Source organism: Mastigoproctus giganteus, chromosome 5, assembly GCF_048544385.1.
Source record: "Mastigoproctus giganteus isolate SK-2022 chromosome 5, ASM4854438v1, whole genome shotgun sequence".
Lineage (NCBI taxonomy): Eukaryota > Metazoa > Arthropoda > Arachnida > Uropygi > Thelyphonidae > Mastigoproctus > Mastigoproctus giganteus.
This window is the reverse complement of record NC_143579.1, coordinates 100,654,209-100,671,957: the sequence shown is the minus strand read 5'-3', so window position 1 is coordinate 100,671,957 and position 17,749 is coordinate 100,654,209. Positions and strand designations below refer to the sequence as shown.

The 17,749-nt window shown below is 35.2% G+C and overlaps 1 protein-coding gene across 3 annotated transcripts in view; it reads right to left on the bottom strand.

Annotated features, from left to right (window-relative positions):
- Positions 1-17,749, bottom strand: part of rnh1 (ribonuclease H1) — a 190,047-nt gene that overhangs the window by 69,878 nt on the left and 102,420 nt on the right. For 2 of the 3 annotated variants that reach the window (XM_090373367.1, XM_090373368.1), the window contains exons 5-6: positions 6,470-6,524; positions 4,025-4,109 (exon numbers count right to left, since the gene is read on the bottom strand). In XM_090373367.1, the coding sequence (XP_090229493.1) occupies positions 4,025-4,109; positions 6,470-6,524 (140 nt within the window). The remainder of the gene's footprint in view (positions 1-4,024; positions 4,110-6,469; positions 6,525-17,749) is intronic. The other variant, XM_090373370.1, reaches the window with a different exon arrangement.

Below are 17,749 nucleotides of genomic sequence, written 5' to 3'. Positions count from 1 at the left end.
TCTTTGCAACTTGACTTTCTCCAGTCCAACTTTCCTAACAGTGAGGTAATGTTCCTTGGTGATTTTAATGTTCACAACTCCAGTTGGCTTCCGTTTTCTAGTCACACCGACCCAGCAGGTCGAAATGCTGAGGCTTTTGCAATTACTAATGACCTAGCACAGATCGTTCATTTACCTACAAGAATGCCGGACAATCCTAATCATGCAGCCAATACGCTTGATCTTTTTCTCACAAACAACCCTTCTAAGTACACGGTCGAAGTGAAAGGTCCTTTAGGCACTTCAGATCACAACTTGGTGATTGTCTCTTCTCCAATGGAACCTTTATCTCATGGCTATTCCCAACCTCCTACTGTTTGGCATTACAAGAATGCAAAATGGGATGACCTGCGAGACTTCTTTTCTTCTTTTCCTTGGTCGGATTACTGTTTCAAAACTTCTGATGTCAATGTTTGCTCAGATCGTGTCAGTGAAATTATTCTTGCAGGAGTGGAATCCTTTATCCCACACTCCACTTTAAAATCTCATCCTTTATCTAAACCTTGGTTTTCCAATAAATGTGCTAAGGCTGTTCAAGAGAAGAATGTTGCATATCGTAATTGGCTTGTTTCTAATTCTTCAGTTTCATTTTCTGTCTACACCAAAGCTCGCAACAATTGTAAAGCAGTTATTAATCAGTCCAAACTAGAGTTTGAACAGGCTAAGAGTAGAAAACTTGCTTCTTGCCCTAATGGTAGCCGAGCATTCTGGTCTCTTGCCAAAGCTATTGGCCGCAACTTTTGCCCATCTCTACTCCCACCTCTGTCCAAACCAGATGGTTCTGTTGTCACTTTAGCCAAGGATAAAGCTGACCTGTAGCATCCCATTTTTCTTCCAGCTCTGGTATTAATGATCTTGGTAAAACACCTCCCACCATTCCCAACACGCTCAATTCAATGCCTCCTGTGGTCTTCTGTCAAAAGGATATCAGAAGGATTTTGATGAATCTTGATGCTAAGAAAGCTCCAGGTCCTGACAGTATTTCTCCACTCGTTCTCAAAACCTGTGTTCCTGAACTTACTCATATTCTTTGCCGCCTTTTTTCACTTTCTTATTCTAAAGGTGTTTTTTCTTCTGCTTGGAAATTTGCACATATCCAGCCAGTTCGTAAAAAGGGTGACAAATCCCTCCCATCTAATTATCGTCCCATTGCAATTACTTCTACTCTTTCTAAAGTAATGGAGAAATCAATTAACCGCCAACTTTTAAACCACCTAGAAACCTTCCGTCTGATCAACGATCGCCAGTATGGATTCAGTTAGTGTCGATCCACTGGTGATATTCTGGCTTATGTTACCCATTTATGGACTAATTCAATGGAAAGGTTCAGTGAAACTAAAAGGCTTTTGATCGTGTTTGGCATAAAAGTCTTCTAAACAAGCTTCCATCTTATGGGTTGCCAACTGTTTTTAGTAATTGGTTATCCAGTTTTCTCTTTGATCGCTCACTGAGCGATCAAAGAGAAAACTGGATAACCAATGGCTCTCTGTCTTCTAACTTCTCCACTAATGCCAGTGTCCCCCAAGGTTTAGTTCTTATCCCCACTCTTTTCCTCTTGTGTATTAATGACCTTCTTCCACTGACTGGAAATCCTATCCATAGTTTTGCTGATGATAGCACATTGCATTCCACTTTCCATTTTGAGAAACCGTGTCCTGCTCAATCAGCTTCAACTTCTCGAAAATCTGCTACCAATTCCTTAAATGCCGATCTTCAGGTAATTCTCCAGTGGGGCAAAGACAACTTAGTTGATTTCAACTCTTCTAAAACTCAGTCTTGTCTTATATCTCGCAAAAAGGATTCTTTTGCTCCTATGCTTATCTTTAGTGACACTCCGATTTCTAGGCAAAATGATATATCTCTTTTGCGGATTACCCTGACTTCTGATCTCTCTTGGCACAAGCACATTACAAATATTGCTTCCTCTGCATCTAAAAAACTTGGTTTTCTCTATCGCTCTCGGCATTACTTTTCTTCCAAACAGCTTCTCACTCTGTATAAATCACATATCCGCCCTGCCATGGAATATTGTTCTCACATCTGTGGTGGTGCCCCCAAAACCTCTCTCAGGCTTCTTGATTACGTTCAGAAGAGGGCAGTTAGGTTAATTAATGATTCATCTCTAACAGAGTCTCTTCACTCGCTTTCTCATAGACGTACTATTTCTGCTGCATGCCTCTTCTACAGATACTTCCATGGGCACTGTTCTTCTGAATTGGCTTCTATAATTCCCACTCTCTCTTTCAAAGCAGTCCGAACATGTGCCACCACCAGCCAACATACATTTACTGTCCAACTTGAAACTCACAGAACCAACTTTTCATCTTCCTTGTTTATTCATTCAACTGCCGTTTTCTGGAACAACCTTCCTACATACGTATTTTCTGAAAATTACAGTCTACAGAAGTTCAAGTCCAATGTCAACAAATATCTTCTTTCGTCTTCTCAACCTCCAACCCAAGCATGGTACTAAGTACTATAGGTTCTAATACCTCTCGTGTTTGGGGTTCACATAACAAAAAAAAAACTGCAAGGATAGGGCTAAAGGTTTTAGCCTCTTTGAGGAGACCCTGGCTGGTTTAAAGAATGACTCCAACGTTGAATGTTTTCAAAGGCTTTTGCAGGTATTCACGATTTTCTTGTTTGCTATGGGGGTTATATGAGGAGAAAAAGAAGAGAACTATTCAGACACCACTTTGTATGTTCTTCAAGAAAGTAGTTCATGATCCTCCCTACCCCTAAACCAAGGGTCGGCAACCTGCTGCTCTTTAACCTTTAGCCCACATGAAGCACAATATGAAATGGAGATAGAGGACTTGAAAATCAAGGACATGTGAAGTGCAAGACTAAAATGCCTTAAAACTGAAATTGGGTATTTGGAGAGGCAAAAGGCTGCCCATAATTCTACACAAAAGGACAGCGATAGATGAGTTGAATAAATAAAGACCAAATTTTGCTCGATGAGTGGAGTAGCTTACCGGACACGTATATAAATTTGAAAATATTTAAGTTTGGATTTCTCTCAGTGTTTGGTTCGATGTGTTTCTGAGGGCAAATATTTTTGAACATGAACTATACTAAAAATAAATCAAGAACCCGTCTGAACAATGCAAGTCTCTCAGCATGTTTAAAGATGAAAATGATAGCATACTCGCCTGATGTTGAGAGACTCGCTCAAGAAGTTCAGCAGCAAAAGTCACATTAATTTGTACCTAATTGGATGTTGTTACATTGTTTCAGTATTAATAAATAACATTTCAAAATATATATTTTTTTAATAAAGCACCTTCCCACTATTCCATTTCTTAAAAAACTCCCTCCTCCTCCAGCTTGAGAGGAGATGCAGCTCTTCGGGTTCTCTCTTTTTTTTTTTTTTTTTTTAATTAGATCAAAAATGGCTCTTCACTCAAAAAATGTTGCTGACCCCTGCCCTAAACCATTACCCTTGCTTTTTTCATCCAATTAGACACACTCATCTTCATGCAATATCAGTTCCAGCAAGCAAGAAGTTATTATTAGCCAAATGGTACAAGGAAGCCTGAGGCTTATGATATACCAGACAAAAAAAAAAAAAAAAAAAACTTTCTGAATTATTCTGAGAGAGAGAGGGGGGGGGGAGAGAGAGAGAGAGAGAGAGAGAGAGAGAAAGAGAGAGAGAGAGAGAGAGAGAGAGAGGGGAATCATCAAGAAAGAGAAGAATGATGATATCCAGCTCAGAACGCTGGGTGTGCCAAGCCCATACTCACAGGAAATGCCCCTGGGGATACTAATATTAAGGTAAGAAAATGAAGGACCTTCATTTTCTTTAGTGTTCATTACCTTCATCAAAATGAAGGTAATGAACACTAAACTACATTAAGAAACAAATATGAATATACATATTTCATGTTCAGTATGTATAAGAGCAAAATTCAATGTAGGAATAAACCCCAAGAATGCATTTAATCTGAAGCCTATATTAAATAAAGTGGATAATATACTTAACCTTTAATGAGAAAATTACTATCTGTGTATAATGTAACATCTTTCAAATTATTTTTTTTTACTTGATTTAGGGCCCGTACAGCTGCCTAAAAAAAAAAAAAAAAAAAATTATCCACAAAGAAACAGAACTTATATATTAAAAGGAAAAATATAATTATTTTCACTGCAATTTATATTATAAATACAAAATAAATAAATGTCAGTTTGTTAGTTGATATATGCACCCATATACATTTAAATATTAAGAATGTTTTTTTTTTTTTTTTTTTTTTTTTTATCTGACAGACATGTAATGTCAGTACACTACAAAATGGCATTACAGTAATGAGAACAGTTGCCTGTTATATTTTTGTTACTAAGACCAAACAGCATATCTGATGTTAAATTATGAGTACCTTACCAATCACTTAAATTGGTAGCTCAGCAAATCATACTAAACTGAACTGAACTAAACCAAAAATCTCTTAAGATTAAGAATAAGTGTGTGTGTGTGTGTGTGTGTGTGTGTGTAAGTTAAAGTAAGAAGGAAAAGCACTACAAAAACTGAACACAGCTAAAGCCAATTAGAAAAACAAAAGGAGAGAGAGAGAGAGAGAGAGAGAGAGAGAGAGAGAGAGAGAGAGAGAGAGAGAGAGAGAGAAAAAGCACATAGATTTGTGGCCTTCTGATGCCGAGAGACTCAACAGTCGTCTACTCCCTATTTTTAGTTGTTTCATTTATTTGTTGCTGTGCTACATGTTTTTGTCACTAGTGGCATAGTTTGGGCTTAAACAATTTAGAAATAACTGTGTTTATATAGAAATTTACCTGAAGTAACTAATATTGTTTTGAATCAAATAGCATCATCCATTACGCAAATCTGTTATTTATTAATAACAGATAATAAATAACAGATTACATTGCTGAAAATCATATTTATAAAAGTACATTTAAATTAAAAACATTTTCAAACAACAACAACAAAAATTATAAATCTTGGATTAATAACATTAAGATTTATTTTAACATCCACATTTTAACACAAAAATATGCAAATTTCAATATGAAAGTAGATTATTTTTCATTTACACTTACCACAATAAAGTCAATCCATTTAAAAGCCACTGTTGTAATTAGTTTCAGACCTATTTAGGTCATTCATCAGACAACAGGTAGTCTCAATTAGTGACCATGAATAAATGTATTGAATGTAAATGAGCAGCCAAGGGGTGTTGCAATGAAAAATTCTGATTGAAAGTGCATTTTCAGTCAATTTTTTATAGTACTTTGGTTATCTGTAAAACCCATATTAATGGGCTGCATTGGCCCAATGCAGCAATCTAGTGAAGAAGTGAGGTACTGTTTCAATCATTACCAGAATGCAGGTATTGGAATTTTTTTTTTTTTTTTTGAGCAATACTGCACTGCACTGTGTTATGAATTTTTTTATGTAGTGCTCCATTGCTCACTCCTTGTTCTCTGACTTTACAAAAAACAGAAAGTGAGCAACTTTTGAAAGACCATGGTTTCTGCAATTTTTCCTCCACTAATAAATATAATTTGTCTCTTCTGGTGAAATTCACAAATGGCAAAGTTCAGCAAAGAGCATTCAGAGCATCCTGAAGTCTTATAAAAAGTCTGAATATTTTTATATTCTTAAACATTTATAATGTCCTTACTTCTGGGATATTCTACCACAACATGAAGTTTTCCAAACAGTGGTGCAAAAATATTCCTCTGCTGATTGTGTGGAAAACTTTCCAGTGTGTAAACAATGTGCAAATGTGCACACCATTAATGTTCACCAACCTCATGCACGTGCTTCCCTGTCTAACATTTGATGTTCCATTGTAACATTTTTTGTATATTAATAAATATTGTATATTTGTAAATAGTTTATAGTATTTTGTAAATATTTGTATATTTGTAAATAGTTTATAGTATTTTGTAAATATTTGTATATTTGTAAATAGTTTATAGTATTTTGTAAATATTTTAAATATTTGTATAGTTTGTAAATATTTCAGTTAAATATTTTAGTTCTGCTCTTTCGGATGCGACAATAATCCTCAGGCATTATAGAAGCCGAAATAAAAGGCCTTTTCCTAAGTGACTTATGTAAACGCAGGTAAATAATTACATAGTGATATTTATTCCACCTTGAGAATGCCATGCACAGGTAAATAATTATATAGGTAATTTTCTGATTAGATATCAATCAGTACATTTCGACAGGTGTCTTTTCTGTAGAAAAGATTTGATTTATTCCTTATACCTCTACATTTTATGCAGAAAACCATGCTCAGGGGTGGGCGAGCAAAGCGAGTAGGGAGTGAAACCCACTAGTATATATTAAAATAAATTAAAATGTGTAAGCCTTTGAATTACTCTGAATAAAAATTGGGGGAAAGATCTAACACAGGTTCAAAAAGAACAGTAATCATATTTTCTAAATGAATATGCTTACATGAATTTCAGCTCTGTTGTTAGTTTGTCTTCCGGGAAGCCTTTCACTTACATTGCTGAAAGTCATATTTATAAAAGTACATTTAAATTAAAAACATTTTCAAACAACAACAACAAAAAAAATTATAAATCTTGAATTAATACATTAAGATTTATTTTAACATCCACATTTTAACACAAAAATATGCAAATTTCAATATGAAAGCAGATTTTTTTCTCATTTACACTTACCATAATGAGGTAAATACATTTAAAATAGTAAAAATTATCACCAAACAATTCAATAAAAAATTATAATCACATAGCAAAAAGAATTTTAGATCAAAATACTGTAGAAGAAAAGGAACCAGGAAAGATATATTCTATGCACATTGTAGAATGTGTGACAAGAAGGGGCCCATGGTATTGTGTCAAATTATCAAATAAACTGCTTGTAGATACAGGGCTTGTTATAATTGAATTGTATAAGACATTTGTGAGACCACACTTGGAAGACTGTCCAAGCAGGGAGGCCAAATCCTACAAGAGAGAGAGAGAGATTCTTGAAAGTCCGAAATGCTGGCACAACATACTTAATGAAAAATGTGACAAAATCACACCAATATGAGGAAAGACAACAGATATGTTGCATTACTCGGCTTGGTAACTAGGTTTCTTAGAAGGGAGTGTAAAAATTGAAGTTGAAAATAAAGTGAAATTTTTCAAAGTACAATACAGAATCATTTATTTGGCATGAGTGGAAACTGAATTACCAGATATTAGGTATTATTTCTCAAAGTTTAGTCCTAAAATACACTATAAACACTTGGAAAAAATAAGAAAAATAAAGAATACATAGTATTAACTCACGTGTTCTTTTCTCACGGTTTCACTTTCAAATGTAGGAATGACAAATTAATAAACATCAATTGCATGGAATCATCAAAGAAAAATTCATCAGGAAAACCTGATGGGGCAGATGTGGGTGTGTGTGTGTGTGTGTGGGGAAGTAGGGCTTACAATACCAGGATCTCGGTCATTTTTTTCCGATATTCAAATTCCATTACTGATACAAAAATACCGGTTTTTCTGTACTAATTTAAAAAAATAATTATCCATGATTTATTCACATAAAGGTTATAAAATCGATAACAATAAATCATTAATACTGCTGAATTTGCAAATGATGGATTGTTATATACAGTACAAATGCAACGGAAACCTGAAAACATCATGAAACTGTAAGACAAAATCTTACAAATATATATCTCTTAGTAAGTATAGTGCGTGGAAGTAAAACACTTAAGGAATAACAAAAACATCGCTATGGAAATATTTCCATTAGTGGCAGTAGGCCTGGTAGTGCAATTAAGAAATATGGTGAACAATGGTATGGCGGGTGCGGAAAGGTTAAAATTAACAGCTTCTGAAGAATAGTTTAATCCCTCTATTACACCGTTACTTGAGGGTGCGACACTTAGTGCATTTTGGGAAAGGGTGTCAGTATGGAGCAGTTCAAAGGTATTGTGAACAGGTGATCTTGAAGTAAAAGCTGAAAGCGTTTTGTTGTGTGGGAAAAATATTCTGTTTTTCCCACCAAAGGAAGAAGAGCGAGTTTAAAGACTAACACCATGATTGGTGTCAAGTTTAAATTAGATATGTAAATACGTGCAAACCCCTCTGGGGTTTGCATATAAGCTTGCGTATAAAATAGTACAAGGAGCGATTCTAACTTGTGATTAATTCAATAAATAAATATATGAGAAGGAAATAAATAAGGCGCTCATGCCAAAATAGTGGTTTGTGGTTGTTGTTCGGAGGGGTTGCAGACTTCCAGTGGTAGTTCTGGGTTCAGTTCAGGTCCAGCAGTGAAAGGTTCCACCAGGAATGTTCCTGTGCTAGAAGTTAATCTGGAAGTTGAATAACAAGCCAGTCAGATAGTGCCCTGGCTTCTACTACTGCTGTAGTAATTTCCTTCAGTATTAACAGAGAATCATTCCAGAAATCCTGAAATAAGACAGTACTGGAAGAGCTATACAGCAGAGATGCAGAGTTCAACTAAGAAAAGAGAGAGACTTCACGGCACTCCGTGGAAGGAACACGTACAAAGGAATCCCACTGTGAAAGAAAAGGAAGGCGAGTCCTCTGAACTGTCTTGTTTTAGAAATGGTACTTAGATAAAGTGGAAGATTATTTTAGAGCAAGGTTGAAGTTGAAGAAACAGGAGAAAATAAGGAAATGTTTAGTATTGAGTTGGTTTATTGGTTGAAGTTGTAAAGAAAATTGATATTGTTAAATTAAGAGTGATTAGGAGAAATATGAAGAAGTGATTAAGATTGAATTAGTTTAGTGTTTGAAGCTGTAGAGAGAGTTGAGATTATTAATTGAGAGAAATTTTATGGAAATGATAGCACATATTAACAGATTAAATGAGAAAAATGAATAAATTAGGTGTAAATGAACACGTTAAGTATTGTAAGTAATTTGTATGATAAATGAGTTTTGTTTTATATTTGTGTCATTGCTCTTGAGAAACCGATGGCTCACATATAATATATATATACTCATGTGGGGGGGGGATATCCCTGAGCTCCTGGAAATTCTCATTTTTTAATGCTGTTGTTGTTATTTGGTTTTTAGGAGCATTAGCAACTAAGGCCATATTGCTCCATGATATGCGGTGGTCATTCCCTGACTTTTCCGCATCCTCCATATTTGGTGGTGACGGGCTCGAACCCCGGTCTAATCATTTTTTAATGCAGTCAGGTAGCTTGTGGGGCTTGGTGCTTGAAGGGAGCTGCTGTACAAAAATCATAACAATAGCCACTGACAGTGATACTAAGGTACAGGGAAATAAAAATTAATAAATACCCCCCCCCTCACACACACAACTTAGGTTTGGTTTCCTCACCAAGATTAACCGTCAGTTCCTTTCTTTTGTTAATATGCATATAGCGCCATAAAAAGTCAAAAAGGAAATATTTTTTATTTTTGATAAAATGGAATAAGATTTTTTGAAGATGAGGGAATAAGAAGAGGGGGGGTTAAACTACAACTTGTCTACTACTTTCTCAGTACAAAGCACCAAGCAGCACAGAATCCAAAAGGACGTTTTCTGCCGCTAATTAAATATGTACCAAAATTAGATCCAGTTTAAATGATAATACTATTGAGTTTCTTAAGAGCTCACTTTATTCAGATAGGTAGTGTGGATGCTTATTTTTTTTTATTTTTAGAATAACTGTATGTTTAATAATTTTTGCTAGAATATTTATTATTATAATAAAAGTTTGATTTAAAACATGAATTCAAATAATTAATTGTTTTTTCCTTACTTTATTGCACCTAATAGTCATCAAAATTCATTGCTAAAAATGTTTTTTTTTTTGGAATACCGGTATCCCGGTTTCATAAATTAAAAAGTGAAATACCAGTATTAAGATTTTGACCGGTATTGTGAGCACTATATGGAAGGCTCAGACACAGGCATCTTCTACAGAGGATTTGATGAAACATCTTATAATTATATGAAGTTAGGAAGACTGTCTTGTCCTTTCACATGTTTTTGCAGCCAACAGAATTTAAACTGCCTAATTAATGCAATAGTCTTAATTTAATGTGTGCAGCAGAGTAAATTTGTGCCTTCACAATGAGTAGCCATGGTATTGCACTGAGAGGGGAGGGCTTTACCAGGCAACTTGTTGCAAAGGCAAAGTCATTCTGCCATAAGCATTAAGACCACTACATTAATTAGGCAGTTTCAATCTTGCTAGCTACAAAAACCATTAAAGGACACAATTGTCTTTCTACCCTTCATATAATTTTAATAAGGCCAAATAGCATTTGAAGGATCACAGGGTGTTGCAATTAATGGCTACTCTTCAGACCAGGCTAGCATAAGAAGTGAGGTTGCCAAGAATCAGTACTGGAACCACTATTTTTGATTTTCTTAACACTGCGGTATCAGTACTACCCATGAAATGAAACTTGAAAACAATGTGCCTGCATTAATTATTGATTGAAGACAAAAATTTGTAATTTTCTGTACCTTCCTAAATACACACAAATTTTACTGGGTATGGTAGTTTGTTTTTTTTTTTTTTTTTAAACGCACTCACTGTATAACCCAGAGTTATACAGTGAGTGCACCCAGCAACCCCACCACATTTGTTCCACTTTTCAATGATAGTAATAATTCTAGCATCGCGACTTGACTGATACTGATGCTATGAAGCTTGAAATTGTGTTTGTTTCTAGTACAAGATATTTATAAAAGCCCCGTGTGATCTAACAATTATAAACAGTTCCAATGGTCGTAAATTCTGTATTTTTGAAGGAGTCGTTTGAAAGATTTGTAATTATTTTTGAATAAACATTTTTGAATAAACGGGAAGGCAATATTCACTTGGGATGAGAGTTAGCAACATATAATATTCAAATTTCACATGCTTTACACAGCATGCCAAATTTGCAATAAATTTTAAAATGGAATGAAATAATTGTATATTATATGTATTTTTAAAAAAAAAATTGAAACTGTTTACACATATAATAAACAGAAATATCTGCAAGTACACATTTGAAATTTCATGAATTTAAACAATTTTTTAAACTGAAATATGCAAAAGGATAATAGCTTCATATTTATATTATAAACCTAAAACATTTTAACTTCAGCAGAACTATTTTTTTTTTTGAAAATAGCAAAAAACAGCATTGTTTAAATATCTACTTTTTTTTATTAATAACTAAAAAATTACATACAATAAATATTGTATCTGTGACTGGTGTCACATTTGGTCTTCTTACTGTGTGGGCGTGGGATTGCAGACACTATCCCCCCCCCAGACTGGTGGGGCAATTCAGCCTGTCTCAGGCTCAGCCATTGCTGGGTTGGCAACATGCTCCACATAAGGCAGGACCTATAGACCTAAGGGCCCCTACCCCCTCTTTAGTTTCATCTAAAATGGAGGGCCATAATGTTTCCCTCCACTTTGACTTTCCTCTCCTTACCCCAATCTGTTGGATGCATTCCCCTCCATCCACCCCCTGTATAACTGTAACTCGCAATCCCATTCTTGGTTTTTATTCTCTTATCCTTTCTTCTTCAAACAGAGCTCCTTTTAAAAAAAAATCTCTCTGTTCCCCCCTCCCCCGCCCTCTCTAGGAAACACAGGCAACACCAGGGTACTTATTCCTCCCTATTTCCCAGCCTGGCTCCACTTTAGTTATCAATGAATGGACAACAGGGGATCAGTGGTTCCACAACCCCCCTCCCCCTCAGCTAAGAGGGCAGATGAACAACAATAACCCAATCCATCACTAACATTACACAAGCACATATAGCTCGTACTCTTTGGCCCTTAGTGGAGTTGGGGGAGATCTCCAGTGCCATTTGTCATGCAACACAAAACTTGGGGAAATGGGGTTGAACTAAAAACAGTAAAGGAAGAAAAGGATTTGGGAGTTACAACATTTAAATGTGAAGTTCTCCAATTAGTGTAGGTAGCCAATAAGGAGGTCAATCTTTTATTTCTCCAATTAATTCCCCATATCCTTCACATTCAGTATCTCCATCAACTTTTACAATTTACCCATCAAATGCTTTTTTACAAATCCACAAAAATAAAACATTCCTTGGTCAACTCTAAATTTCTTTCCATCAAAATTCTCATTGTTCCTATCAGATCCCTCAATCCTCTATTTTCAGATCCATATTGTTCCTCTATTTCCAGATCCATATTGTTCCTCTATTTCCAGATCCATATTGTTCCTCTATCATTTCTTCCATTTTTTTCCTAACCTCACGATCATTAACTATCTATTTTGCCAACAAAAAAAAATACGTTGAAACATTGCACTAGTTGTCTCATACTTAGCACAGACTAAACATGTCCAAGACAAATTGTCTAGAGTGAAAATTAATAATCAGAACCAAATAATCAAACTAAAAACTAATAATTTACTTACAAAAATGGGTATAGGGATTTCAGATTTGGTAGAGTACCCACTGAGTGAACACATGCATGTATATATCAGTGGTGGCACGGCAGGAGGAAAGGAAGCAATGAAGTTTTAATAAACTAAAATTAATTTTCCATATATTCCATATGTTAAAATGCTTAATTTAATTACTTTCTAATTTAATACCATGTATTGTCATTTTACATACAGTGGGACAAACTGCTGATGTTTCCAACAGCAAATTCTAAATGAGAAGCATTCAAGGAATTAATCTTGAAAGCTACTAGGCTTTTCATACCAATGAAGAAATACTGTTGAAGGTTTAGGCCCAAATGGATGTCAGATGAACTAATGAAACTTGTAGCAGAGGGAAAAAATGCGTGGAATGCATATAAATTATCAGGTGACACAGAAGCCTATGGTATATATAAGCTAGTCTGTAATCAAGTCGCAAAGGACTTTCGGCAAGCAAAAGCAGATTACAAGAAATCTTTGGCAAAGGATGCAAAGAAAAACTGTAAACACTTCTTTACCTATGTAAACCCTAGAAGGAAGGGGATGAATCAGATTGGTACACTTGACATGGACAGTTCAATTGTTGATGAACCTGCTGAGATAGCTGACAAACAATGAGTATTTTGCATCTACATTCACACATAAGGAAATCTGTAGGGAAGTGGAGACCAGAAGCTTATTAAACTCTGACAGGGAGTAAAACGATTTTGAAATAACTAAGAGGAAAGTTGAGAAGAAATTGTTGAAGTTAAACGCAAGAAAGGCACCTTGGGTGAATGGGATCCAGTGGTGAGTGGTGAATATTTTAACAATGGGCTCGCACTTTTGCCGACTTTTTGATGTGAAACATCCTTTGGGGGGGGGGGGGATATCTACCAAGTAAATCTGATCGGTCACGGAAGTGATATCATCCGTGGCATCTGCCAGAGGTACTTTCCATACTCACACCACTATTCTGTGAGGGAGCACTCCCTAGTAGTATGATTAGAGCGCGTGACACATTTTTCGTGACCAGTACGATATCTAGAGTTCTAACTTTTTAGAATTGATGAATAGTATGATGTCACAATCATACTTCCTGCAGTTACTACTGCAGTAAGCATGATTGCAAATATTTGTCATGTGACTGCAACAATTTCTTTTTTTTGTTTCGCATTTTCATTACATTCAATTGTTAGATGCCTGCCCCGAACACCTGCATATGTCGTTCCAACTAAAAGATCAGTTACCTCAACTGATGTTGTTTTCAGTAAAATCTAGATACATTGCAGTAGCAAGTATACATTACATCTCTTACTTTAGTTATCATAAATCCTTTGTGTCTTGTCTTCCAGAAATTATGAAAATTTGTGAATGATCAATAAAATATTTATAATACAAAAGCTCTTTTATGTCATAATCAATATATACAAATCAAAATACCTAAAAGAAACGCAAAGGATGTTTCACATAAAACCATCTACTGCACATACCTGGCAGACGCATGACTTATTTATTCTTTTTTTTACAACCAGGGAAATATAATAGATACATTTTTTTCACGATAAAATTTTAATATTACAAATAAAAAATAACATAAAAATATTTCCCATATCACAAATAACAAACTATCACAAAACATTCTAGAATATAAAACAAATATTACATAAAATACAAACTGTTCTAGAATAGGTACACAAAAATCACAGATTACATGAAAAAAAATTATTACACAAATATTCGAGAAAAATTTATTCTAAAAATTGCCATATAGAATTTACTTCTTTATTAATATATTTGTTGTTGATCTTCTGCTTTGCTCAATAACTGAGCAATGATTATGGAGGAAAGATTTGACATAACGATCTGGATCAAATTGAAGCAGTGGTTTTCCATATAGAAATTAGATGTAAGGTCATCATATCTGCAACATGTTTAATTGTCAAAAACATTATTTTTATTGTTACAATATTATTCATTACGATGAAAGCTCGCTCAGTTTCGGCACTGTAATCACAGTGGTTTCAAGGATATTTCTAGTTTTTTTTAATTGAAGAGGGAATTTCACTCGATTTTAAAGATAAACTGTCTTCAACAAAATCTCTAAAATCATTAATTTTTATTTCATATTTTATTAGAAAAATTAAAATTCTTATTCGTTTTTCATGCCCAGGAGAGACGAAGGTTCTTCCATATTCCACGATTTTGGTTAACATATGTTTAAAATTTTTTTCAATTCCTCATCCTCAATCATAACAAGTTCTTTATTTAATTTAAAATTACTCTGTTGCATTAATAACCGATCCTTTAATGACAAAACAATGCAGTTTAATAACTTGTCACAAGGTAATTTTTTAAATGTACCCTTACTTCTGATTTTGATTCCTTCAAATTCTTTCGACTTCAACATGCTCTCAACTTTAGCTTCATAATTTTCTTCAGGATTTTTCAAATGGGCAATAAGCACTGAGTTTGAATAATCAATTTATATGCTTTTACTATAGTAATTCTGCGACTCTGTAAAGCTTCTGGAAGGTAAGAGAGCTCCTGCAAGCATCAATCATTAGTGCTAAATCGTTAAGAAATTCCAGATTTAGAAGTCAGTTTAATAATCTCGAATATCTAACTTCTGATTTTAAATAGTTGCACTAAGCGGGATAATTTCTCCAAACCGCAATTGTCATTCACAAGTTACAAGCTGCCCATCTGGGCTAGAACACACGACCGACCTTTATAATTTCCACTTCAAGTTCTTTAGCAATCATCTTTGTTAAAATTGTTAAAAAAATTTTTAACAATTTTAACAAAGTTGTTAAAATTGTTTAAATTGTCACACATTAAACACTAATGTAATTAGTGAAACAGAAAAAGGAAGCATGAAGGGACATGCCAAACAGTAGATGAAGCTCTGTTCATTTGGTTCAAACTGGGCAGCTCATTTAATGCACCAATCAATCATAGCATTCTTCTTCAAAAAGCTAATTATTTTGCTGAAAAACTACAGAAAGAGTTTAAGGCGACGGTTGGATGGCTGACAAGATGGAAGGAGAGGCATGATATTGGTTACAAAACACTTCACAGAGAAAACCAGGATTCCGATGGTTCTGCAGCTGACACCTGATTGAAAACCTCTAGACAAACTGTGTTAAGCACTTATAATCCTGAAGACATATTTAATACAGATGAAACAGGATTGTACTACAGGGCTACCCCAGACCACTGCATGATTTTTAAAAATTCCTCTATAGGAACGAAGATCAAGGACAGGATTACAGTTCTTTTAGCAGTGCCAACAGTAAAACAGCTGCCTGATGAATATGCCAATAATATCAACGCTTGGATGATAGCTTCTTTATTTCAAGATTATCTTCGTAAATGGGATTTGAAATTGGATAAGAAAAACAAAAAAATTGCAAAACTCATCCAAAGTAGACTTTCAAAAACATTGAATTAGTTTTTTTACCTTCAAATACCACATCACCGATTCATCCTCTCAACCAGGGAATAGTTAAAACCTTTAAGAATTTTTATAGATCTGATATGAGGCGAAGGATCATCCAGTCTATAGATGAAGGTTTGGGAACATCATCCGATATTGCAAAGCAGATAGCTATTCTAGATGCACTTCATATAACAATGAGTGCCTGGAATGAAGTTTCCAAAACCTACATTAACAACTGTTTCAAAAAATGTGGATTAATTATTCATGACGGTCAACTAAGTCACAATACTGATCACGCTGAAAAGATTGAAGACACATGTGAACAGGTGTTTAATGACTGGGTGAACATCGATGGTGATATACAAGTTACTACAGCTTTAACAGATGAAGAAATTGCCCAGTCTATCACCAATAATTTTGCTGAGGAGGAAAATTTGACGTTGTAGAGCGGATATCATCTTTTAAGGGCACAAAAGGTGATATAGTTGTACACGTTGGCACTAATGATATTAAGAGTAGGAGACTGGCGGAATTACTTAACAAGTACAGGTCACTGTTGAAAAAAAGCCGTGAATTAGGGTTGAATTTGAAAGTGTCTGCAATTCTGCCCAGACACGATAGGAGGGAGTATATGATGAGAGCCCTGTTGATCAATTCGGCCCTGGAAGGATTGTGCAAGGCTCAAGGGGTAGAATTTTTTTCAGCCTGGTCTGTAGTTGTTAACAGGAGAGACTGCTTCTACAGGGATGGGATACACTTAAATAGAAAGGGTGCAAGAATGTTTGCTGATGTTATCGAGGCAGTGTTAGGTGGGTTGGAAAACTGCTAGATTGGAGGGATACAAGGACTAATAGATTAACAGTAGCCACTGGCAGAGGTGAAAGTGATTCTTGCACTGCTTCTATTGGAATGAGCCGCAGCCTGGAAAATAAGATGCAGGATATTTTAGAGACTGCTGGGAATCATTCGGGTACAAATAAACACATAGGTTGTGTTAGGGTAGCTAAGAAAAAGAACAGGTGCATGTATACTTGCGTGTACACCAATGCTAGGAGTTTAGTAAATAAATTTGATGAATTTGAGGTATTGCTCAAAACATCAAAGGCAGGTATTGTGGGGATTTCAGAGACGTGGTGTCACACAGATATAAGGAATGCAGAACTGGAATTTGGGGAGTACAATGTCTACAGAAAGGATAGACAGGATAGGAAGGGAAGAGAGGTTATGCTATTAGTTAAGAAACACATAAAATCCAAGGAAGTGAAGTGCAGTGTCGAGTCAGTTTGGTGTGACATAAGCATTGGGAGATCAAAATTGAGAGTAGGAGTGTGCTATAGGCCTAATGACTCTGATGAGTATAATAAGGAACTGTACAGGGAAATAGAGTGGGCCAGTAAATCAGAGAGTCTTATAATGGGGGATTTTAATTTCCCAGATATTGACTGGAATTTGGGGGCTGGTCACTCACACACTAGCAAGGCTTTTGTGGATTTATTGGATGATTGTTTTCTACATCAGCATGTTAGGGGGCAACTAGAGGGATCACTACTGATAATCAAATCAACACGATTTGATTATCAGTAGTGATTCTTCACACATTAAGAATCTGCAGGTAAATGAACCACTAGGTGGCAGTGATCAGTGTGCTGAAGTGGGATTTACTCAAAGAGGTAACTACCATTAGGGGTAAAGGGAAGGGTTATTGCTTTCGTAAAGGTGACTACGATGGACTGAGACAGTATTTAAATTCTATACAGTGGGACCAACTGATGATGTTACCAACAGCAAATTCAAAATGGGAAGCATTCAAAGAACTTATCTTGGAAGCTACTAGGCTTTACACACCAACTAAGAAATATTGTTCAAGGTTTAGGCCCAAGTGGATGTCAGATGAACTAATGA